At 49.5% G+C, this 23,756-nt stretch overlaps 2 protein-coding genes across 2 annotated transcripts in view; both read left to right on the top strand.

Annotated features, from left to right (window-relative positions):
* Positions 1–1,554: 1,554 nt before the first annotated feature.
* Positions 1,555–11,998, top strand: UNG (uracil DNA glycosylase). Its single transcript, XM_032397991.1, has 6 exons — positions 1,555–2,027; positions 2,578–2,673; positions 4,897–4,994; positions 5,675–5,763; positions 7,258–7,436; positions 10,890–11,998. The coding sequence occupies exons 1-6, from the start codon at positions 1,716–1,718 to the stop codon at positions 11,028–11,030; spliced, it is 915 nt and encodes a 304-aa protein (XP_032253882.1). The 5' UTR covers positions 1,555–1,715; the 3' UTR covers positions 11,031–11,998.
* ACACB (acetyl-CoA carboxylase beta) overlaps positions 2,034–23,756 on the top strand; it is a 140,088-nt gene continuing 118,365 nt past the window's right edge. Inside the window, exon 1 of the mRNA XM_032397988.1 lies at positions 2,034–2,673. The gene's annotated coding sequence lies outside the window, so the exon portion shown is untranslated. The remainder of the gene's footprint in view (positions 2,674–23,756) is intronic.

A 23,756-nucleotide genomic window follows, 5' to 3' on the forward strand; every position in this document is an offset into this window, starting at 1 on the left:
CAAACAAGCAAAGAATGCATAAGATAATTTTAGATAGTACAGAAGCTATTGCGTGACCAGCTAGAATGGGGGGGGGGGGGTGGGCAGGAGAAGGCCTTTCAGAGGAAGGGACCGGAGTTGAGACCCAAAGCTTACCAGGTAGGGGGACAGTGCATGCAAGAGAGTACAGGCCACACAAGGGACAAGCTGGCTATGTCAGTCACCTCACAGTAGTAAGGGCTTGGGTTAGAGGGAGACAGCTCTGCCAGCAGGGTAAGAAGCTGGGGTTTATTCTAAAATTTGGAAACTGCAGGGAGGATTTTTACCTGGGGATTACCATGATGTAATTTACATTTCAAAAGGATCACTTTCCTAAGAAAGAGGAGAGCAGCCAGGGATTGTAGCCAGGTGATGAAGAGCAGCAGTTGAATCTGGGATTTATTTTGCAGATAGAACCAAGAGGACCCACTGTCGGTTTGGATGTGGGGAGGGAACGCGGGAACAAGAAGGATGGCAGGTGTACCGGGGTTGCGGGGGTGCCTTGAAGAGGATGCAGACTTAGGAGTTTAATCTTCAAGACCTCAGTTAAAGTCTCCCTCAGACCTTACGGGTTAGGCAAAACGCAGGACCGCACTTGGCGCTAGTTTACTGCCAGTAAAATAGGTTGTGAAACTGGATGAGAGCAAAACAAATGGCTGTTTTAATGCTAATTTCCCTTCCACAACAACCCCTCGGGGCAGGTACTTTTTTCTCCTTTTCACCCGCGGTAGAGATGGAGGGACAGGCCCCAAGGCAGGGGTGTGATGGCTGAGTACAATGAATGAAAGAGTAAACACAGGAGCTAACGCACCCAAGGACCCCGCCTACCACCTGAGGCTTCCAGCCCCACCTGGTCCCAGGGGCGTCCCCTGCAGCTCCTCTGGCACATGCGCACTAGGACCCCCGCCGCCCCCCACCGCCCCTGGCCCCCCGCCCACCCCCCGGACGGAGCATGCGCGGGCCATTTGGCGCCAATTTCGGACCGCCGCAGCTGGCGCATACCGCGGGTTCCCCGGGCAGCGCGCGTCCGCTCTCCTCGGCTCCGGGATGATCGGCCAGAAGACCCTCTACTCCTTCTTCTCCCCGAGCGCCGCCGGGAGGCGACGTGCCCGCAGTCCCGAGCCGGCCGACCCGGGGGCCGGCGTGGCGGCGGTAGCTGAGGAGAGCGGGGATGCGGCGGTGAGGCGCGGCGGGGACAGGGCACCGGGGGCAAGGGACGGGGAGGAGGGCGACGGGCCCCGCTCGGCCGAGGGGTTGCAGGGACGCGCCACCGACTCGGTAAGCTGGGTCCCTGCGTTCAAAGCGGACTGCACGTGTTCAAAACAGCCTCTGCCGTTCCCTGTTGGCGGCCATTCTGAGGGGCCAGCCAATGGAGATGGACCTCGGGGCCCACGGCGCCAATCAGAGGCGAGGGGGCCTCCCTGCTCGGCCCGCCGTCCAATCAGAGGGGAGGGAGGCGGGACTCACCCCGGCAGGTTTTTGCCGCGAAAAGACCACGTGGGAACGCCGGGGGCGGGGCGCCGGGGTCAGGGCCTCCCTTCCCGCCAACGCCGCGGGAGACGTCGCGGGCTTTGCTCACCGCCCGTCTACCTGCTGCAACTTAGAATTCAAAACCCGGGGCAGCGGTTCCTTCCCGGACCCGACTCCCAGAGTCCGCTTTTGCTGCGACTTGCCGCGTGGAGGCTGCAGCCCCGCGAATGGGCGTGCTCCGCAATGGGCCGTGGGGTTGGGGGCGGCAGCTGCTGGCGCCCGGGCGCGGCCCGCTGCAGCTCCTGACCCGCCTATGCGGGGACCACTTGCAGGCCAGCCCCCCAAAGAAGGCCCGGGCCGGGCAGGAGGACCCCGGCACGCCGCCCTCCTCGCCGCTGAGCCCTGAGCAGTTGATCCGCATCCAGAAAAACAAGGCCGCCGCCCTGCTCAGACTCGCGGCGCGCAACGTGCCTGTGGGTTTCGGTGAGAGTTGGAAGAAGCCGCTCAGCGCGGAGTTCGGGAAACCGTATTTCATCAAGGTAAACCTGGAGGCTGCGGGCCCTTAGGTCCTGCTAGGATAGCTTGCGGAGAGTCCACGTTTGTAGGCTCCTGTATTCCCTCTCTTAAGTCCTTTTCCCGGTAAGAGTTAGGTAAAATAACAGCCACGGGGTTTGGCGTTCGTACGCTTTATTGAAGTTTTTAAAAGACTGTAAGGTGGCATGGCTTTTTGTAAACCATTCAGCGGGTCTGCTCTCCAGGAAAGGGCGGCACAGTAAAACCGCAAACCAGACTGCTTGAAACCTGGTGCAGCCTTTACAAAAAGAGGGAGGGCCTGTCACCTAATAGGAAGTGAAAGCAGCGAGACCAATCCACGTAGACCCGGTCCAAACAAAGGGGCAGGGCACCGAAGCGGAGGGACATCTTCGGTGACCTGCAAGTCTAGTTTTTGTTTCTCGGGAGAATTTGGATGTAAAACGTGGCGGAGAGCCAGATAATGCTCCCGTTAGCTTCCACTGGAAGCTTCCTTATTGGATTCTTAACACTTGGCGGTGAGAATCTGGTTTGAAATCTGATTTGTCTTTACGTCAGCTAATGGGATTTGTCGCGGAAGAAAGAAAACATTACACTGTTTATCCACCTCCACACCAAGTCTTCACGTGGACCCAGATGTGTGACATAAGACATGTAAGTACAGGTTGGTGGTGAGTTTTAGTAAAAAGAGGTATGGGAGTTAAATAGTATGGACTTGTTAGTTACCGACGCAGGCAAGTGCCTGTCCGTGGTGGAGTAATAAGTAAATTAATGAAATCGTGAAGTTTGGCTGGCTATGTTTTAGCCTGTTAGCTTTCTAACTTGAAGCATGTGCTGTCAATGCAGCAAAAAAGAAAATATCTGTACATAGACCCGTGTCTATATGCTCTAGTTTTTTGTATTTTATGTAATCCCTGAAGCCAACGGCATACCAACGTTAGGTCTTTCTGTGGTGATGTTGAGGAAACAGGCATGAAGCACTGAGGTCTTTTGCAACTGGTTAGTCCACCCCTCGCCTTAACTTGCAGCTCCCTATTTCTATCTTTTATAGTTGATGCTTTCAAGCTCTTGACTTCTGGCCCAAACAGTTTTACTATCCTGTTAGCATTCCTTTGCACCGGTTCATTCTATATACCGGCTGCTGGTTGGTCTGGTCACTTCAGTCTCCTGCTCAGAAGCTTGTTTATGGCTTTGCACTCACTCTATGAACCATAGAAGCTGAACACGAAAATAGCCAGTTAGACTTTCCGGCCTTCCCTCCACCCCCAACTCTCCTCCTTCACAGCTGGATAGTGTGACAGTCTTCTGCCTGTTGAAAAGCCAACTAGATCTATCTACGGCACCTCCCTTGAGGCGTGTTGCCCACTACCTTTCTGATCTGGTTTTCCCGTCCAGGACATTTGGTTTCTGCTTATGCTGGAGATCTCATATTCTATTCTCCTTTTCCCTCCCTCATGTTGTAAGACGAGGGCAGGAATCCTGTGATTTTGTGCTATGTCTGTTACACCAAATAGAAGTGAAATAGGTGAATGACCCATGTGGATAAAGCTGCCACACTTAATACTTTGCAGACTTGACCATTTTTCACTTTCAAGCAAGAGCTTTGAATATAGCTCTTGGTTTTGTAAAGTTAAAGAAACTTAAGTCCTTTTAAATTCGGTACTAGTTCGTGCCTTGTTTGAGCTGTGGGTCCTGTTTGGAATACCAATCACCAGTGTCAACAGGGAGGAATAGGAGAGCGTGAAAGTGCTGAGGATCAGATGGCCCAGCGAGGCCTCTTCACAGAGAAGCAGGTGGAAGGAAGGTCGGGGAGGTGGAGTGGCTCCTTCAAGGTCATCCCTTATCCAGGACGAGAACCCAAGAGCTGCCCTGCTGGGACAGGCTGCTTCATGAGGGAGAATCTCCTGCGTTCAGAGTGAGCACCAATGGTAGCAACAGGGAGGTCCACAAAAGGTTCCTGATGTCTGAAGGTTGGGTTTTGAAGGATATAGTGTATGTCGGCTACGGGAGGATTCTGAGAAGGAAGAAGAGGTGGGCAGGCAGCAGATCAGAAGGACTAGCTGTATCTTAAAACCGCCCGTGACCTTGATCTCATTACTTTCATTGCCTGTTGCCACCTTCTTCATGGCCCTTTGACCTCATTCTCTTCTGGTTTCATCCCTCAGAGGATATGGGGGGAAGAGGCATCTTCCTATGTGGCTGGTAGGGAATTTGAGTAGCTTCAACTCATTGAAAAAGCAATTTGGTACATGCCTATGAAAATTTAAAATACACTTGTCCTTGGACCAGCACCTCCTATTTTGAGTCTGTTCCATGGAAATAAAAACAACAGGATGTAAAGAGTCTTTATAGAATTGTTTTTTTGTGATGGAAGAAACTAGGAAATAAGCCAACTAGCTGTCAGTGACTGAGCACTCTGGGCATTGAAGGATGCCTAAAATGCATGATGTGAGAACCACAAAAATGTAGGGTCATGAGTACCATCACCCCAGTTATATAGGTAATTTTACAGGGTTGAATCAGGAAGGGGATAGGGATGAGTGGAGACAACGAGCCACTTTGTGTGTTTCTGGATGGTTGTACTTGGGCAAGGGCATATTTTTGTAATCTGAAAAATGAAGGAGGTGGACTTATTTTCACACACCTGCATCAGAGAAGGAGCAGGGCTGTGTAGCAGATGATGGAGTGAAGGATAATTTGACAGTGGAAAGTAATGGGGCCCAGTCACCCACTGCCTTCCTGGGGTTCTTAGTTTGGGTCGGGGAGAGGGGGGCTGCCTTTCTCATCATCGTGGTCCTTTGTACAGGTTATCAACCAGGTGTTTGTTTAACCTGCTCGTGCGACAGTATTTAATTTCTTGGCACCTGGTATTCACAGGTGAAGGTTGTCATCTTGGGACAGGATCCGTATCATGGACCCAACCAAGCCCATGGGCTCTGCTTTAGTGTTCAAAGACCCGTTCCACCGCCACCCAGGTACGATTGCTTGACAGATGGCCCGGGTCCAAGTGTGATTAGTTTCAGATGTGTACTTTGCAGGTTCTAGGTACACTTGTTGGGGGGACGTTCAGTAGCCTTTGGAGCAGGATTTCTCTGTCTTGTTACTGTTGACATCAGGGGTTGGGTCTTTGTGCAGGAGAGGTTTTGTTCTGTGCACTCACTGTAGGATGCTGAGCAGCATGCCTGGCCTCACCCACTAGATGCCGGCAACACTACCCCCGCCCCCAGAGAGCGCTAGTAAAATGGCAATGAAGAATGTCTTTAGACGGTGCCTGAAGTCGCCTAGGGGGCAAAATCACCCCTGGTTAAAAACCACGGCTTCGGGGAATTTTACAGACAACATATGTGAATATAACCAGTACAGAAACATACCAAACCATAAATATTAGTTGAGAGGTGGTAACTCCTGGGCTGATGTACTTAAATCTTCCAAAGCGCGCTGTTCCTTAAATCTGAGCCTAAACCAAAATAAAGATCTTTGGCAAGGTTTCCTATCAGAAGGAATGACGGTGCGTCCTCATAAATCTGCGAGGTTCTTGCCGCTCTCCCCTCCAAGGGCTGGTGGCTCAGGCTGTGATCCTCAAGTATGTTGGGGGCTACTGGATTTTCAGAATTGTGCTCAAGATCCCGTTCTTTTTCTTCCGGTTTGTTTTCAGTTTGGAAAACATTTATAAAGAGCTGTCTACAGACATAGAGGGTTTCGTTCATCCTGGTCACGGAGATTTATCCGGGTGGGCCAAGCAAGGTGAGCCAACCACTCCTAGATGTGCTTTGGACGGATTTCAGCACACACTTCTCTTATGTCCTGCTGGCTTACGTTTAGCAAAGAACATGAAGAACTAGAGCACTCACATAAAATGGCTGCGTTTATAGAAATAAAAAAAAATGTATCCCCCTTTTTATCCTCTAGCCAATGTTTTCTTTCATGTTTTAATCATAATTCAAAAGAGAAAAATTTGTTTCTCAATATTAATTTATTTATAAGTTTATTTATCTTTAATATTTACACCCAACGTGGGGCTTGAACTCATAACCCTGAGGTCGTGAGGTCAGTAGTCACATGCTCCTCTGACTGAGCCAGCCAGGGGCCCCTTGTTATTAATATTTTAAATTTACCTGCTAACTTTGACCATTTAGGAGATGGCCTCGGCTTTCTCATTTCAACACTAGGGCTGTGTTTTTTTGTGTTTAATACCTATTTACAGGTGTGTCTTTCTCCCTTTCCTTCCTCCCTCCCTCCTTCCCTCCCTCCCTCCCTCCTTCCTTCCTTTCTACAAATGAACTATAACCAGGATAAGAAAAGAATGTTGACTGTTTGGTTTCTTATGGTTGGAGTTTTGTTTTAGTGAAATGTTTCGGTTTCCTTTTGTTATCTTCTAGGGTTACTTAATGTCACATGGGATATACATGTATATATATATATTTTTTAAGATTTTATTTATTTGTAAGAGAGAGAATGAGAGACAGAGAGCATGAGAGGGAGGAGGGTCAGAGGGAGAAGCAGACTCCCTGCTGAGCAGGGAGCCTGATGTGGGACTCGATCCCGGGACTCCAGGATCATGACCTGAGCCGGAGGCAGTCGCTTAACCAACTGAGCCACCCAGGCGCCCCATATGTATATTTTTAAGATTTTATTTTGAGAGAGAGAGGATCTCAAGCAGACTCCCCACTGAGCACGGAGCCCGACATGGGGGCTCACTCTCACAATTCCAAAATCATGACCTGGGCTGAAATCAAGAGTTGGACGCTTAACCAACTGGGCCACCCAGGCGCCCCTTGGGATGTATTTTTAAAACAACTCTGATGGGGCGCCTGGGTGGCTCAGTCGTTAAGCGTCTGCGTTCGGCTCAGGTCATGATCTCAGGGTCCTGGGATCGAGCCCCGCATCAGGCTCCCTGCTCAGTGGGAAGCCTGCTTCTCCCTCTCCCACTCCCCCTGCTTGTGCTCTCTCTCGCTATCTCTCTGTCAAATGAATAAATAAACTCTTTAAAAATAAATAAAACAACTCTGATGACACATGTAAGGCCTAGTCATTGATACAAACTCAGAAGATGATGAAATTGCAGAGATGAAAGGACAGTGCTCTTTGATGTTGCCCAGAGGCACCCACCAGTCGTTGGGATGCTCTCTCTGGAAGCTGATTTCAGAGGGCTGCACTGTGTGTGTGTCTTCCTCTCTATCTCTCTCTCTCTTTTGACTCATTTGCCTCTTAACCTGTTTCTTTGGTGTGTGTCCATAGGTGTTCTCTTACTCAATGCTGTGCTCACGGTCCGGGCACATCAGGCTAATTCCCATAAGGAGAGAGGATGGGAGCAGTTTACTGATGCGGTCGTGTCCTGGCTAAATGAGAACTCCAGTGGCCTTGTCTTCTTGCTCTGGGGCTCTTATGCTCAGAAGAAGGGCAGTGCCATCAACAGGGTATGGTGGTTTTGTTTTTAAACATTTTATTTTTTTGTTCTTACATATTTTTTTATTAACATATAATGTATTATTTCTATCTGGGGTATAGGTCTGTGATTCATCAGTCTTACACAATTCACAGTGCTCACCATAGCACATACCCTCCCCAGTGTCCATCACCCAGCCACTCCATTCCTCCCACCCCCCTCTCCTCCAGCAACCCTCAGTTTGTTTCCTGACATTAAGAGTCTCATAGTTTGTCTCCCACTCTGGTATTGTCTTGTGTTTTTTAAACATTTTAAACCACTTTAGAAAATACTAGGAGGGCGCCTGGGTGGCTCAGTTGGTTAAGCGACTGCCTTCGGCTCAGGTCATGATCCTGGAGTCCCTGGATCGAGTCCCGCATCGGGCTCCCTGCTCGGCAGGGAGTCTGCTTCTCCCTCTGACCCTCCCCCCTCTCATGTGCTCTCTCTCTCTCTCTCATTCTCTCTGTCTCAAATAAATAAATAAAAATCTTTAAAAAAAAAAAAAAAAAAAAAGAAAATACTAGGAATCCCTGCGTGTGGTTCTGGAAAACCCATGGCACAGGGTGAAATTTATTTTCCCTAAGGGCTTATAATGAGGGTCAGGTTTCCCATTGAAAATGAAGCAAAATTCAGACATAGGAATGATGAGTTGTGTGTGAAGAAAGCAAAGGGCCAACTTCTGATTTAATAGCTTGTACTATAAGCATACACTTGCTACCTACATAGAATGAGAACGGCCTCCACTCACTAAAACAGACGGTGCAGTAAGCGAGCAATAAGGCAAGGACCACACCCCCCACGTGCTCCTCTGCTCCTTCTGTGTCCTTACGGAAGTACCGACATGCCTGGTGCTGAGATGAAAAACCAGAAGCCATCCTTGAATCCTTTCCCTCATTCCCTTAAACCTCCTCCGCCAGCAAATCCTGTCCCCTTACCTCCTGAGCACATCCCAGTCCTGCTGCTCACTGTTGACACTCCTCACACTGGAGTGAGCCACTGTCACTTCTGTCTAGGCTGTGATAGACCGGGGCTGAGGGTTGGATGGAGGACAGCATGGTGGAGGAGAGAGGTGGGGGGTGGGGGAGGCAAGCATCCAAGGTGAGCCTTGGTCCGGGCTGCTGGGAGACACAGGATTCAGAAGCAAGGGGCGGGGAGAAGTCAGCGAGTCTGCAGTGCAGTGAGTGAAGTAAAGGGGTTCGGTGAGGTCACCTGACAGTAGCTTGTGTGACAGCAGGAGGTAGCTGGCCTGTCGGGAATGGCCAAGTGGACTGAATCCCCCACCCCGCATCTGGCATCACCCCCAGCACTTTCCCTGCAGAATCTCGCTTAATGCCTCATAAAGTATTAGAGTGATAAAGTTGCGGTGAGTGGCGGGACGGAGATCGGAGCCTGCTCACCTTGCTCACCTAGGGGCCCGGTGGGGGTGTATTCGGGTTCCACGCTGGCAACCCTCTCCCAAGTCTGTCCACTTCTCCATTTTCTCTTAAATGGAATTGGTTTTCATCTTATTTAGTTTTTTTTAAGGTAATAGGTTCACATGATTAAAAAAAATGAAATAGGATAGTAAGGTACGCAGCGAGAAGTTTCCCAGCTGAGTCCCCTCTGTTAAGTTGCTTCCCCGGCTCGGGTAGGCGCTAGCTTATAGTTTCTGATGTCGCCTTCCCGAGTCTTGATGTGAACAGCAGTGGAGTGTGAGAGTCAGGATGAGTCTAAAGTTTCTGTGTGGATGAACAAGACGTTTTCAGGTGTTTTGAGGTAGAGAATAGTAGGAGTAAAATCTGGCACGAATGAACTAACTGCTAAGGTCGGAGCGTGGAGATAAGTAAGCGCTCCCTGGGAGTGCTCTCCCATCTCTGCATGGTCTGCGTAGCTCCTACTCAGCGTGTGTGTCGTTTTTATTACTGAAGATGGTTTGGTTTGACAGGAAACAGTTGTAAGAGTAGCGTGATGATTAGGAGCCAGGTGCATGTCCAGCTGGGTAGCTTTCCCCGAGCACTAGGTCTGTGTATTCCGCTGCCTCCTTACCCGTGACCCCTCAGCACACCAGATACCACGCTTTCCAAGGTAGGTTCTCCTTTGCTCGTCCAGCCTTGCCACACTGGCTCCTGTGGATCCCCTGGGAAAGAGAGTACCACGACGTGCTTGTCCAGCCAGAAATCGGATAGCATTTGTGACCCCTTCCTCCCTCCTTTCCCCTCTTTCCCTTCTCCATCTCTGCTCCCCACCCTTCTCCCCTCCCCGCCCCATAGCTGTCAGGGCATTCCTTGCTGTCAGGGCATTCCTTCGTAGCCTTCCCCTGCTCTCAGACTCCTCCTCACCTGGCCGCCTTGGCCTTGGTTCAGGCCATCACCTGATCCTGCTGGAGTGTCGGGTGTGGTCCGCCTGAAAGGCCCTGCCTTGGGCTGGCGGGCTGGGGTCTGGAGCTGCCTCTGGGCCACAGCTCCCCTTTTCCCCTCTCCACTCCAGGCTGACTGGAGCACCTCGACCTCTTCTTGCCTCCCCTTTCCCTGCCTGCCTTTGAACATCCTGCCTCCCCTTTCCAGAGGCTGACTCACTCATCCTTCAAAGCCCAGCACGGCTCACATTTTCAGGGGCCCGAACTGCATGGCAGGTGGCATGCGAGTAAGCACTCAACCTGTGTCACCACTCAGACTCTCACAATACACACGGGCATTGTTGGTTGCTGCACAGGATCTCCGTAAGCTAGGCGCTGTTAGATCCCCTTCACAGCCGCAGAAGGACATGCGGCCTGGATTCATTGACTTCTCTAGGGCGGAGTCAGAACGGACCCAGGCCACCTGGATCCAGGCTCCGGGTTCTGCACCACACTGGGCTGCCCTCCTGGACTGAGCTCTTTGAAGACAGGGATGCTGTGAAAACAATTAGTTGGGAGGTGGTTTTTATTTAAATACAGAAAAGAAGAAAACAAACGTGGTCCAGAGTCTTCTGCTCCGGAAAGTACGGCTGACATCTAAAAAATCAAAGTGTTCTGTTTTTGTAGACCATTCAGGTAACACAGAAAAGTGCAAAACCGAAAGTAAATGCCTTCCACTATTTCTTTACCTCACGGAACTACCATAAATAGTGTTTTGGGTCTTTTTCCAGAAAAACTTAGGCAATTACATTTTTTTCTTCCACTTGATATATTTAGGTTTTCCCTTATCAGCATATGTAGCTCAGCCTTATTCTTCTAGTAGCCTTGTGGTGTTCCATTGTAAGAAGTTCAGAAAACTATTTTTAGCCAGTTGCGTAACCCTGGATTTAGATGAAGCTTTACCTGGTACAAGCTGTGCTGCCGCAAACCCCCTTCCACCTGCGTCTTCGTATAGGTACACACATCGTGGGGCCCTTGAGCAACTGCATTCTTAGCAGTGAGGTTGCGGGGTCATAAGATCCGGGCACGCGGCCAAACGTGCCGCCCGTGACTCCTCTCCCTCTCTTTCAGAAACGCCACCACGTGCTGCAGACAGCGCACCCCTCCCCGTTGTCCGTGTACAGAGGGTTCTTTGGATGTAGACACTTCTCTAAAACCAATGAGCTGCTGCGGAAGTCTGGCAAGGAGCCCATCAACTGGAAGGATCTGTGACCCTGAACTGGAGGGCTGTCCTGGGCAGTTTTCTAGAGGCTGCTATTGAAATATTTGCCAGGAGCGGCAGCTTGACCCAGACAGAAGCAGCAAAGGCTCTACCCTGGCTGGGACCATATGGCTGTCTTTGCAACACAGCTTCGGCCTAAAACCTGACGTCACAGTATCTGGGAGAGGGTGGGAGGTCAAATACAGAGACTTCTTTTCTCTGTCACCTTTATGGAAAAAGGGGACAGGGGACAGAAGCACCTCTTGGTACAGTGGGCTGTTACTTGTTTTTACAAGGCAGGTTAGACTTTAGGTTGTAAGGTGTCAGGTGTGTTTATTGCCCCACCCCCGTGCCCCACCTGGCATTCCAGTTCTTGGCCAAGTACACTGTTCCCTCGATCCTTTCCCAAGCCCTCAGGCCCCTCCTTGAAGGAGGCAGGAGGACAGTTTGCAAGTGCCCAGAAGTTTAGGGATGAGAATTTCTGAGGCCTAATCCTCTGTGTGAGCCTTCACAGACAGGCAGAGGGAAGTGAGCTGGGGCTTGTTTTCACAGTTAATCCTCTGCGTGTTCCTAGGAATGAACAGGGGAAGTTGAACTGGAAGAAAACGAACGGGGAATTTTTAAATTTTTTTTTTTAAGCGAGGAACTGCTTTTCTCCTAGGTGCATCCTGAGTTGGGGTTTTTAAGGCAGCATAGACTGCCAAAGGCTGTTTTTTATGGACTGAAATCACGTGGGGATTTTTTTTTTCTTGCAACATTGGTGAATTTTGCTGTTTTATAAAATATGCAGATGTATATATATGTATTTTGTAATCTTTTGTTGGGGAGACTGTCTTTGTTAGGTCTGCACCTTCATCCTTGATCCTGTTAGAGATGCTGTTGATGGGTTAGCCGGGGAAAGAGTTAACCCCGAGTTTGTTTGGAAATAAAAGATTGCTGGACCCCATGCCCTTAACGCCTGCTGCCTCTGTGCCCCGGGGCGTCTGCGGACGTCCTTGGGCCGCCCTTGGGCCCGGGCAGCTGGTGGTGGCCATGGTAACCATTGTGGGCCGGAAGGGCCACCCCGCGCCGCCCCTCCTCTTTCCTCCCGCCCCGCCCCTCGGGTGGAGCCGCCCACCCCTCCAGAGGCCGGGTAAGCCTTGGGCGGGTTCCTGGGAGGGGCGCGAGGAGGACAGCAGCCCGAGGTCTGCAAGCTGACTCGCGCCCCGAGAGCCATGGCGGGGGCTGGACGCGGCCAGGGACCAATGAGCTCTGAAGGGGCCATTTGGGGCTGGAATAAAGCATTTCTCCGGGGATCATGGCTGTGTGTTCTGCCAAGCCCCGGACAGTGCAAGGGGAGCTTCCCCGCCCCCACTCTGCTAGTGTTTTCCAGACTCTTCCCTGGGACTAGGGACTGGAGGTGTGAGGCCAGGGCACTGGGAAGACGCCCTGATGGCCCACTGACCTGCTGGCACTTGCAGGGTGGACGATCACGATCAAAGCTTGGACTCCCGTGGTGTGTGATAGAGAAGGAAGCCAGAAGTGAGGGAAGGGCCTGATTAACAACGTGCTGGTATTTCAGTGGGCGAAAGGAAAAAAATGCATCCAATGAGAAAGACTTGACCTCATTTCTTGTTGCGGGTAGAGATTTGAAAACCTTTTGCTGGAGAACATTCCTTCCCATGCAGGCCTTCGTTTTCTTGACATCTGGGAAGGAGGGTGTGATAACTGCATTGTGCTCATTGTGCCATCAGCAAGCAGGCTTTCACAGAAGGAGGTGCAAGACAAGGGTGCCTTCCCAGTTTGCCCTCTGGTAACTGTGGGGGCCTCCCTTAGACATTACAGTGGACTCCCTGACCCAAGGGAGAAAGGAAGGAATCCTATTGCTACATCAGTTAGGTTTTAATAAAGGCTTCTCTCTCAAGGCAGTGCTGCGAGTCGGGAGGAAGCTCCAAGCCCTGTGTTACCATAAATCATTCATAAAGTGAACTGATACGCTTTTTCTTTCTTTCTTTTTTTAGATTTTATTTATTTATGTGACAGAGAGACACACAGCGAGAGAGGGAACACAAGTAGGGGGAGTGGGAGAGGGAGAAGCAGACCCGCTGATGAGCAGGGAGCCCGATGTGGGGCTCGATCCCAGGACCCTGGGATCATGACCTGAGCCGAAGGCAGATGCTTAACGACTGAGCCAGCCACCCATGCGCTCCTGCTTTTTCTTTTTTAATACAATGACACATCTAGTGATGCTTTGAACAGAACACAGAGCTGTGTGTTAAGTGGTTTATGACACCACCCCTCCCCCAAAAGAAATGCAAATTTAATCACTTGCTTTTAAGAAACAAGGCTCATTTTGATGAACTTTTAGCTACGCAGTTGTGGGTTTTCCTCCACGCTTTCGGATGTGCTATAATCACAGCACTAGATTTGCAAAAATGATTAAAAGGCAATCTTGGCCTTTTAGGATGGGGGTCGGCACACTTTTTCTACATAAAGGGTCTATATAATATTTTAGGCTCTGCAGTCATCCTGCCCACGAGAACCACTCTACTTTCCCTTGTAGAGACAGTAGCCACATGCAAAATGTAAATGAGCAGGTGCAGCTGCCTTCCAATAAAACTAGGGACACAAATTAAAATTGAATATTATTTGCGCGTCGGGAAATCAAAGATTTCCCGCCCCCCACCTCCCCACCTCAGCATTTAACAAATGTAAAACCCACTCTTAGTTTGAGAGCCACAGGAAAACGGGCAGCACGGGCCCCAGTTGGCAGACCCCTGTTCTAGGAGCCCCCACTCAGATGTCTGCCATGACTGCGCCCACATTTTGCATCCGGCAGCAGGGCAGTGCTGCATGGCCCATTGTGGGAGCACGTGAGAAGCCCGCCCAGGATGTCTCCCTTCTCAGGCAAGGAAAAGAGCATCTGCTGAGGGCTTTTGGAAAACAAGGAAGTCAATTACTGCAAAATGTCCTGCGAACCCCAAGTTATAAAATAATCGTGTGGACGTCACCATGAACTGAGTCCAGCAGGGCAAAGTCGGAGAATGGGAGTTTGTTTTTTAGACTTTAGCATGTTGTTAGTATGCTCCCATTATTACAGAATACATTCTGTCCCTCTTAAAATGTACTCTTTGCTTTGGTTTGCACCTAGAATAAAAAGCCTTAGAGTTTGGAACTGGAGAAGCAAACTTTATGAGGCATATGTGTGTGGCTGTGGCTTTTCATCCTTGTCGATCCTTCGAGACCTACAAGGAAAAACAGGTGGGACGCTCTGGGCTACCTTGGAGAGTCCTGGCTTGTTGACTGGTGGCGAGCCAAGCTGAGAAAAGTCTGGAACTTGGGTGGCCGCTCTTCCTCCTTGGAGTCCTAACACACTTTGAATCTGGGTTTCACAACCTCAGGTCACCTTGATGATCTTGGTTGGAATCTGTTTTTAAATTTTTGAAGTATGTTTGGAAATGCAAATGTTGGTGAGTGGGGCAGACCAAGAGATCAATACTTGGCATTCTTTGCTACTCAGTTTTGGATTCCCTGAGCCGGGTCCCTCCCAGCTAGTGGCATTTGCAGTGGTGGGGGATCCAGAGGCTTTAAACAAGCCCTTAGTATGCCTTAAACCTCACCACAGATGCTCACCTGGGTGAGGCAGGCAGGCCAGGTGCGAGGATCCAGAGGGTCCAGCCACGAGAGTCCTTGGCTTTCATGCAAGGTGGAAATCAAACGCAAGCCAGTGGGAAGTGAGCGGAGTTTATGGAAGACAAAAGATACAGACACGGGAAGACTCGGAAGGGAAACGGAGCATGAGTCTCGTTTTTGCCTGGGGTCTGGGGTTTTTACTGACTGATTATGGTCTCGGGCACGTGTCATCCCAGGCAGCTAGGAACTGGTGAGAACAAGGACCGGGTCCAAGTGTCCATTCTAAGGCACTTATTCCCTGGAACCAGTGGGTCTTGGAGTGAGGCTCTCTAGCGCCAGTGGTCTGGAATATGCATGTGATGGCTTTGTCCGATCCTTCCTGAGATACTCTCTTTTGTGCTGGAAGACTCCAAAGCTAACCATTAACTCCTTGTCCCTTGTGAGGGGGACATATATTAAGGCACATGTAGAGCAGGGGTGCAGGTCCTAGCAAGAATAAAAGCAGGAAAAGACGTAAAGAAAGAAAAAGCCAGCTTTTTCTTTCATGGGGTCCCTTCGGTTTCCCAGTCTCATGGGGAAAATAAAAAATATCAATGCCAGGCTCACTCCCAGAAAGTGATTGAATTGGTCCTCAGGGAGAAGCGGAGATATCAGTATTTTTACAAAGTGTCCAGTTTATAGCAGGACCAGCAACCTTTTTCTAGAGGCCCTGTTTTCCTTATGCCGTGTGGTCGCTTAATTTTTTTCTTTTTGGTGATAAGGATACTTAGGACTTTCTGAATCTGAGATGTATTTGAAGAAATCTATTTCTCTATGACTGTTGTTGTGTTTGGTGGGAAAAGTTTATGAATGTACTCACTGGTCTCAAGCCTATCATTCGGCTTCTAAAAAATACCTATGACCATAAAAAGAGAGTGTCAAGGGAGCGCGGAGCTACCAGAATGAGTTTGTGAGTGTGTGTGTGTGTGTGTGTGTGTGTGTGTGTGTGTAGGGGGAGCTGAGAGTGTTTGTAGTCTTTTGGAAAGTACGAGTTTCATTAGGAAGCCGTTCGAAGCACCTGTTACGAGCAAGCCACTATGCCAGAAGCTCGGCGTATGTCGTTTTATTTCCTTTTTCCCAACCACGTGGTGAAATAGCTGCATGAGGAAACAGACTCAGTCATTTGCCCAGAGCCACAGGTAAGGGAGTCAGGACTCGAACCCGCGTGAGCCTGGTTTCAAAGCCCAGTTGTCTTGCCACTACTTACACTCTGCCCAGATCATTGTTATCGATGTTCTCAGGGGGGATTTCTGAATGGAGTTTATACAGATTTCCTTAAGTCACGGATAGCTCTCCCAGGAAAAACAGGACACGTCTGTAGGTGAAAATGTGCCCCATTGAGAGGACTGTGCGAGCTACTCCTGAGGGACCGACGTTTGGATGAGTCACCGAAGCCCCAGCTTTGGGGCCGCGGATCAGGGAGGAGGGAAGGTTTGTGGGCCACGCACAAGACCTCTGCTCCCATCAAACGAATGATTTCATCCTCCCCTCCCATAAAGCATGTGTGGTGCTCTCCCCGCTTACAGCCGACAGAATGAAGGCCTCAAGAGCAGGCCCGAAGTGCGTTTCCTGCTTACAGGTCCAGCGGAGAAGATCCTGAGTCCAGGGTGCTGACTTTTCCTTTCTGGAAAACAAGCCCGCGGAGGAAGTGGCTCTAGCTGCACCTGCCGCCATTTAAACCGCTTTGCTCGGTTCAGGCTCTTGCGGGGTTTTTCCACTTGCTCTTCAGGGAGGCACATCCTGGGTTGACTGAGATCGGGGCCACCGAGCTGCCGTCCCCCCTTTTGTCAGAGCACAGCGGCCTTTTGTGTGGCTTCTCTCCCTGCTCTGGGTTGGACCCGGAGGTGACCTTAGTCCCACATGCGTCCCGCCCTCCCCGCGGCACAGAAGGCTGGCAGCGCGGGCTGGGTGCCAGTGAGAACCAGCCGAACCAGCATGGAAGTGGACTAATTTGGGGTTGTTTGTGGGTTTTTTCCTCTCCCTAAGCCACAAGAAATAGGACACATTTTATTGAGCGGCGTTTTCATTCAGAAGGTTTTACGAAATCTTTTCCGGGGCGGGGTGGCGGGGGGTTGTGCGGAGAGAAGCCAGGTGATCCTTGGATGACAGTTGCATCAACCCTTGGGAGCTTTTCCCGGCGGGCTTGGTCTAGAAGCCATTTCTCAAATACCCAACAACCGCGTGCAATCAATTTTCTGCATGTCCTGAGAAGGCCAGAATGACCTGGTCCATATCGCTGACGACGCCGTGGACTTTAGATGCCCCCTGGCTTAGATATCGAAGAATTGTGAAAGACAGCAAAGGTCTGGGGTTGAAAGGTGGCAAGCAGCGCCGTCCTGCCCTGCAGGGCCGCCCCGGGGGGCGGGGGGTGCGGGATCCTGTTCCAGGCTGCCTGGGCTGGGACTGCTCCAGTGCCTTGAAGGTTAAGTGCTCCAGGGATATTTTTAAACGGCAGGGATCAGTTAATCTAAAAGTGACTCTCACACTCCCTGGCCACGAGGAGCAGCTCGCCAGCTTAGAGTCAGGCCCTCCGCAAACAAGGAACCCGGAAAGCACAATTGAGGAGACCCGGGGAAAGGAAAGGTGGAGGGACAGGTGGTAAGTGAGCTTACCCCTCCCTGGAGTCCCTGCCTGGAGAGCCGGCGTCCGTGTGGACGGGGGAGGGAGGGCGCTATCCTGCCCGGGGAGAGCAGCCCCTGCACAGAAGGGGGCAGGCAGGCCTTCCAGGGGAATGAGAATTCCTGTTCCGTTTGCGGGGAGCTGATCTGAGGGCTGGAAATGGAACCTAAATGAAGGAGAAGGGCCTCTTCTTGCTTCTATAAATGGTTATGTTGCTGGGAATCTCTGTGCAGGCTCTTGTCATCAGTTCCACAAACCGAAACGGTAGGGTTAGGTTTTAGGTTTACTGAAAAGGCAGTTGTGTTAATTTTTTTTTTTTTTAAGACTTTATTTAAGAGAGAGAGCACAAGCAGGGGGAGAGGGAGAGGGAGAAGCAGGCTTCCCGCTGAGCAGGGAGCCGATGATGTGGGGCTCGATCCCAGGACCTGGAGATCATGACCTGAGCAGAAGGCAGACACTTAACTGACGGAGCCACCCAGGCGCCCCAAGTCTTCTGTCGTAAGGATAACTATTCTGTTTCTTAAAGATGTCCAATCTCTCAAACTGTTACGCATTCTTTTTTTTTTTTTAAAGCAGACTCTAGGGGCACCTGGGTGGCTCAGTTGCTCGGCTGAGATCATGATCTGAGGATCGTGAGATCGAGCCCTGCGTTGGGCTCTGCACTCAGTGGGGAGTCGGCTTGAGATTCTCTCTCTTTCTCCCCCTCCCTGCTCGCTCGCTCTCTCTGTCGCAAATAAATAAATCTTAAAAACAATAAATAAAAGCAGACTCTAAGAGTAAAGCATTTATAGTGGCCCTGTATCACTAGAAAGACATTTCATTTTTCTGAAGTGCACTACGAAGTAAAAGTCAAGTAGCATGGAGTAAAACAGGTCTCCTTGTACTATTCTTCTACCTGTCCCTACCCCTCCTGCTGTGTACAGTTTGGTATAAGACTTCCCAGACCTTGGGGGCGCCTGGGTGGCTCAGTCAGTTAAGCATCTGACTCTTGGTTTTGGCTCAGGTCATGAATTCAGGGACGTGAGATGGAGGCCCAAGTCAGGCTCTGAGCTCAGTGTGGAGCCTGTTTGGAATTCTCCCTCTCTTGCTGCCCCCCGCCCCCCACTCTCTCTTATTTCTAAAAACAAAACAAACTTCCCAGACCTGGTTTCTCAAAGACCTATTCTGTGCCTTCACCTGGTACACAACTATCTCTAACGATGATCATTATTATTATTTATTATTATTATTTTAACATCAGTGGGCTTCCATGTAAGTTGGGTGACCAACCATCTACAGTGGCCCAGGACTGAGAACTGAGGGGGACCTCCTGGGAAGCCAGTCTTTCCATTTAAAAACTGTAAGGTAGAGACATTGTTTTATAAACTGTTGTTTTTTTTTTTCCTTCGAAACAGTGTCTTGGGATATATCTAGATGTGATTTCTTCACTGACTTCTCCGAGTTTTAAATGGAAAGACTCCAGCCGATCCTCAGTCATGTGATTGGAGGTACAAACATCCTCAGTTTATGAATTTATTTGAGCAGCTCTAGGAAGGCATTTTATGTTTATGCAAAGGAGGTTTTTAAAACATTTTTTTATAAAGATTTTATTTATTTATTTGGGAGAGAGAGAGCAGCAGAGGGGTGGAGGGCAGAGGGAGAAGCAGACTCTCCGCTGAGCAGGGACCCCGATGTGGGGCTCGATCCCAGGACCCTGGGATCATGACCTGAGCTGAAGGCAGACGCTTAACTAACTGCACCACCCAGGCACCCTAAGACATTTTTCTTTATTTTGACTCAGTTGACACACAATGTTACATTAGTTTCAGGTGTGTACCTAGTGGTTCAACTTCTCTGTATGTTATGCTGTGCTCACAAGCGTAGCCACCGTCTGTCACCGTACATCACTCTCACAATATCATTAACTCTATTCTCTAGGCTGTGCTTTTATTCCCAAGACTTCTTCATTCCTTTACAGAGCCTTTCCCTTCTCCCATTTTACCCATCCCCCCACCCCCTCCCTTCTGGAAACCATCAGCTTGTTTTCTGTATTTATTGATCCGATTCGTCTTTTTATTTATTCATTTTTTTTGGATTCCACTTATGAGTGAAATCATATGGTATTTGTCTTTCTCAGTCTTACTGCACTTAGCATGATACCCCCTGACTCCATCCATGTTGTTGGCAAATGGCAAGATTTCATTCTTTTCTTTATGGCTGAGTAATATTCCACTGTATCTATAGATATTTATTTACAAATATATAAATATATCTCCATATGTAAATATGGAGATATATATATATATATGTACACCACATCTTCGTTATCCATTTGTCTATTGATGGACACTTGGGCTGCTTCCTTATCTGGGCTATTGTAGATAATGCTGCAGTAAACATCGGGATGCATATATCTTTTCAAATTAGTGTTTTCGTTTTCCTTGGGTAAATACTTAGTAGTGCGATTACTGGATCATATGGTAATTCCATTTTTTAATTTTTTGAGGAACCTCCATCCTGTTCTCCAGAGTGGCTGCCCCAGTTTGCATTCCCACCAACAGGGCAGGAGGGTTCCCCTTTCTCCGCATCCTTGCCGACACCTGTTATTTCTTTTCTTTTTGATTTTAGCCATTCTGACAGGTGTGAGGTGGTATCTCATGGTGGTTTTCATTTGTATTTCCCTGATGATGAGCGATGTTGAGCCTCTTTTCGTGTGTCTGTTGGCCATCTGTGTGTCTTATTTGGAAAAATGTCTGTTCAGGTCCTCTGCCCGTTTTTTAAATCAGATTTTTTTTTTTTGGTGTTAAGTTGTATAAGTTCTTTATATATTTTGGATATTAACCCTTATCAGATTTATCATTTGCAAATATCTTCTCCCATTCAATAAGTTGCCTTTTTGTTTTTTTGATAGTTTCCTGTGCTGTACAAAAGGTTTTCATTTTGATGTGGTCCCAATAGTTTATTTTATGCAAAGGAGTTTTTGGGTTTTTTTGGTTTTGTTTTTGTTTTTTGCTTCTGCTCAGGTGCTATGTAAGCTCTGTTTTATCACCTTTATATATGAGACATAAATTAGAGTATTATATGAGATACTTGATCTTTAGGGGGCAATAGACATTTTAAGCTTTTCAAGTGGAGACTCCCTCAAAGTCTTATCCTTGTAGAAACTTTGCGATACCTTATTCTAAAGTTTCCTCTGAATTTTGACTCAAAGCTCTTTAGAGGAGTGCGCATCTGTACCCTGGGAAGCCTGGAAGGATGGTCAGAAATCATGCATTTTACCTGAAAACTTCATGCACGTTTCACATTCTATTCTAATAGATCTCTTTGTTATAATAATAGTAAACTTACTACCATGAAGTAAGAGAATTCTCCAGGAAGATAGGATGGGTTTGTTTAGATTGTGTTAGACAATCCGGGCTGGGCGCAACAGGGAACCCGAGGTACTGATTACTAAGTGATTGGCATGCAGCAGGTGTTGAATTACGCACAAGGACAATCCTAGGACGAGGTGTTATTTACTCCATTCCCCAAACCAGGAAGCCGAGGTTTGGAGAATTCGCGTGACTGGCTCTGGTCAGTCACATGACAAATGGCAGTCTCCACTCAGGTCAGCCCCACACCAGAAGTGGGGCTCTCTGGACCTCTCTGGGCGACCAGCACAGCACACCTTAGCACCCTTACCTGTGCTGGGACCCTGGAATACAGCCTCACTTTTCAGTTAGCCCGGGATTGGTGCCACCACTGTTGGACCCACTAACACACCTTTTCAAATCAAATCAAATCAAATCATGGGTGAGAGTGATAAGAAAGGACAACCCTGCACACACTCTCCCTTCTATTTGGAAGTAAATGGGTCTCAGGCTCCAGTAGTAACTAGAATAATTAGTTGTTGGAAACGCCCCTCTGAGCAGATCTTCCTTCCACACTGTTAAAAGGAAGGCTGTGGTCTCTTATTTCCACATTCGCAACAAAGTGGGACTTAGGGGCCCTCCTGTTTGGAGGAATAACCCACGTAAGGTGGAGAAGGGGCTCTGGTTCAAGTGTGGGAAACACTGGGCTGCCCATAGGGAGCCCAGACCCTTTCTGGCAGACTTCTCAGAGCCTTGACTATACTGACCTGTGGTGGGACCCTCCAAAATGCAACTTTGGGATTTGGCAGCGATGGGGACCATCTTTCAGGGCTGGTGTCTGCCATCGGCAGCTCCTGAGAAGCGTGGAATAGTCTCATTTTGTACCTTCCTCAATTCCGCTTCAGAATTGCGGGAGGCAGGGTCCTGCCCTGGATAAATGTCTTAACAAGGCCTGAGCTTTTGTACAGGGCTCCAAGGCAGCGTGTGTGCGTGCGTGTGCGTGCGTGCGTGTGTGCACGTGCGCGTGTGCGTGCATGTGTGTGCATGTGCATGCGTGCGCGCGTCTGTGTGCGTGCGTGTGTGCGTGTGTGTGTATGTGCGTGTGTGCGTGCATGAGTGTGCGCGTGTGCGTGCATGTGTGTGCATGTGCGTGCGTGCGCGCGTCTGTGTGCGTGCGTGTGTGCGTGCGTGTGTGTGTGTGTGTGTGTATACCGAGCCAGAGCCCAGCCTCCCAGGTTCTGGATGGATTGGAGCAGGGACATCTGCCAGCAGGCTGTTGGACTAACTCACGCTTGGGGTGAGGTGGTGGTGGGCGTCGGGGAAGCACGAAGAAAACACACAGGCCCTGCAGCTGGTCGGTCCCGTCCAGCTCTGCCGCTTCATGATGTGACCTTGGGCAGCAGATTCCTCCCCTGCCTCATCTCTTCATTTGCCAAACGGGAGCATGAACTTCCTAGGGTTTTTGTGGACATGCAAAGGGATAGTAAGCATGAAGTGCATAGTTTAAGACCTGGTATACAGTAAGTGCTTAACACACATTAGCCTTTATTATCATTTAGCAGTTTCCTCAGTTTGTTCAAGGATTGCTGCATGCCTCCCGCCATGTCTACACTCCATTTACCAAAGAGCCATTTTTTTGGGAACCCTTGTTGCTTGGGAAGGGGTCAGGGAGCCTGGGGCAGGGGGGATTCAGCTGCCTGTCCAAGGTGGTTGCCCACTGCCTGACCTTGACGCTCACACCCTCAGACTCGCTGGAGCAGGAAGACCCTCTGGGGAGGCGGGAAGGATGGGCTGGATACGGAGGCGAACCTGGGCTAGGTGGAGGCATGATGCAGCCAACAGGTATTTCCTGACCCTTCCGTGTGCTGGGCCCTGCACTGTGGAGCCAGGGGCAGGACAGAGCCAGTCCTCGCCCCGAGAAGCTTACATTCCATGAGGGGGGTAGAGATGAGTGAGTGTATCAGTGACAACGTAGTGTCAGGTCAGCTTGTGGTAAGTGACGTGAAGGAAAGGAACATGTCATCGAGAATAAGACCCACGGTGTCAGGGCGGGTCTGGGGTGGGAACACGGAAGCAAAAGCAGAAAAAGGAGCAAGAGATAACCATGCCAGGGGGCAGTGGTGGGAAAGAACATTCCGGAACATGGGCCCACAAGCACAGAGGGCCTGAAGGGGGACCAGTAGCTAGAGAGTGGGCAGGGCCCAGATCTCCAGGGCCATGTGGACCACAAAGGAGTACAATGAAGAGCGACCGAGCATGTGAAATTCAGTTCAGCTGCCCACTGCCAGAGTGACTTGGGACAAGTTTAACTCTTGAACCCTGAGATTCCTCTTCAATTCAACACAAAAAAAAAAGGCTTCTCACAATACTGATCTCACAGAGTGGGATGAGGTGGTGATTATAAAATGCTTAGTACAGAGCCAGGCACATAATAAGTACTAATAAAATTTAACCGTTAGTACCAATATACAGGTTTTTATCAGTAGACAGGGTGCCTTAACTTTTTGGTATAGAAAACAAGTTAACTTTTTTTTTTAAGATTTATTTATTTATTTGAGAGAGAGAGGGTGTGCACACACCAGTGAGAGGGGCAGGGAGAGGGAGAGAGAACCTCCAGCAGACTCCACGCTGAGCACAGAGCCCGACCCGGGGCTTGACTCGGGGCTTGATCCCACAACCCCAAGATCACAAGATCACAACCTGAGCCAAAACCAGGAGTCTCAATTCACTGTGCCACCCACGCGCCCCAACTTTTTTTTTTTAACATATTCAGAGGTAGAGTGAATAGCACAGTGAGCCCCTCTATTCACCACCCTCTTCAATAACCATCAACTTCCTGCACTTCTGGTTTCATCTACCCACACACACACCCTTTTCCCCGATGTTTTCCCCATTTTACTGTGAAAAATTTCAAACCTACAAGGAAGTTGAAAGAATTGTATGGGAGCACCCATACACCCATCACATTTCACGTTCATTGCAGACATCATCAGTACCTTTCTCTCTGAGTACTAACTGCATACTGTCATTAACTAGAGTTCTGGGGTCCTCCGGGGGTGGGGCGTGGGGATTGTTTTCAAGCAAATATCAGAGCCAGATAAATAACTGTAGTGCATATCTCTGAAAGAGATGGACTTT

This window comes from Phoca vitulina, unplaced genomic scaffold (genome assembly GCF_004348235.1).
Source record: "Phoca vitulina isolate PV1807 unplaced genomic scaffold, GSC_HSeal_1.0 scaffold108, whole genome shotgun sequence".
Lineage (NCBI taxonomy): Eukaryota > Metazoa > Chordata > Mammalia > Carnivora > Phocidae > Phoca > Phoca vitulina.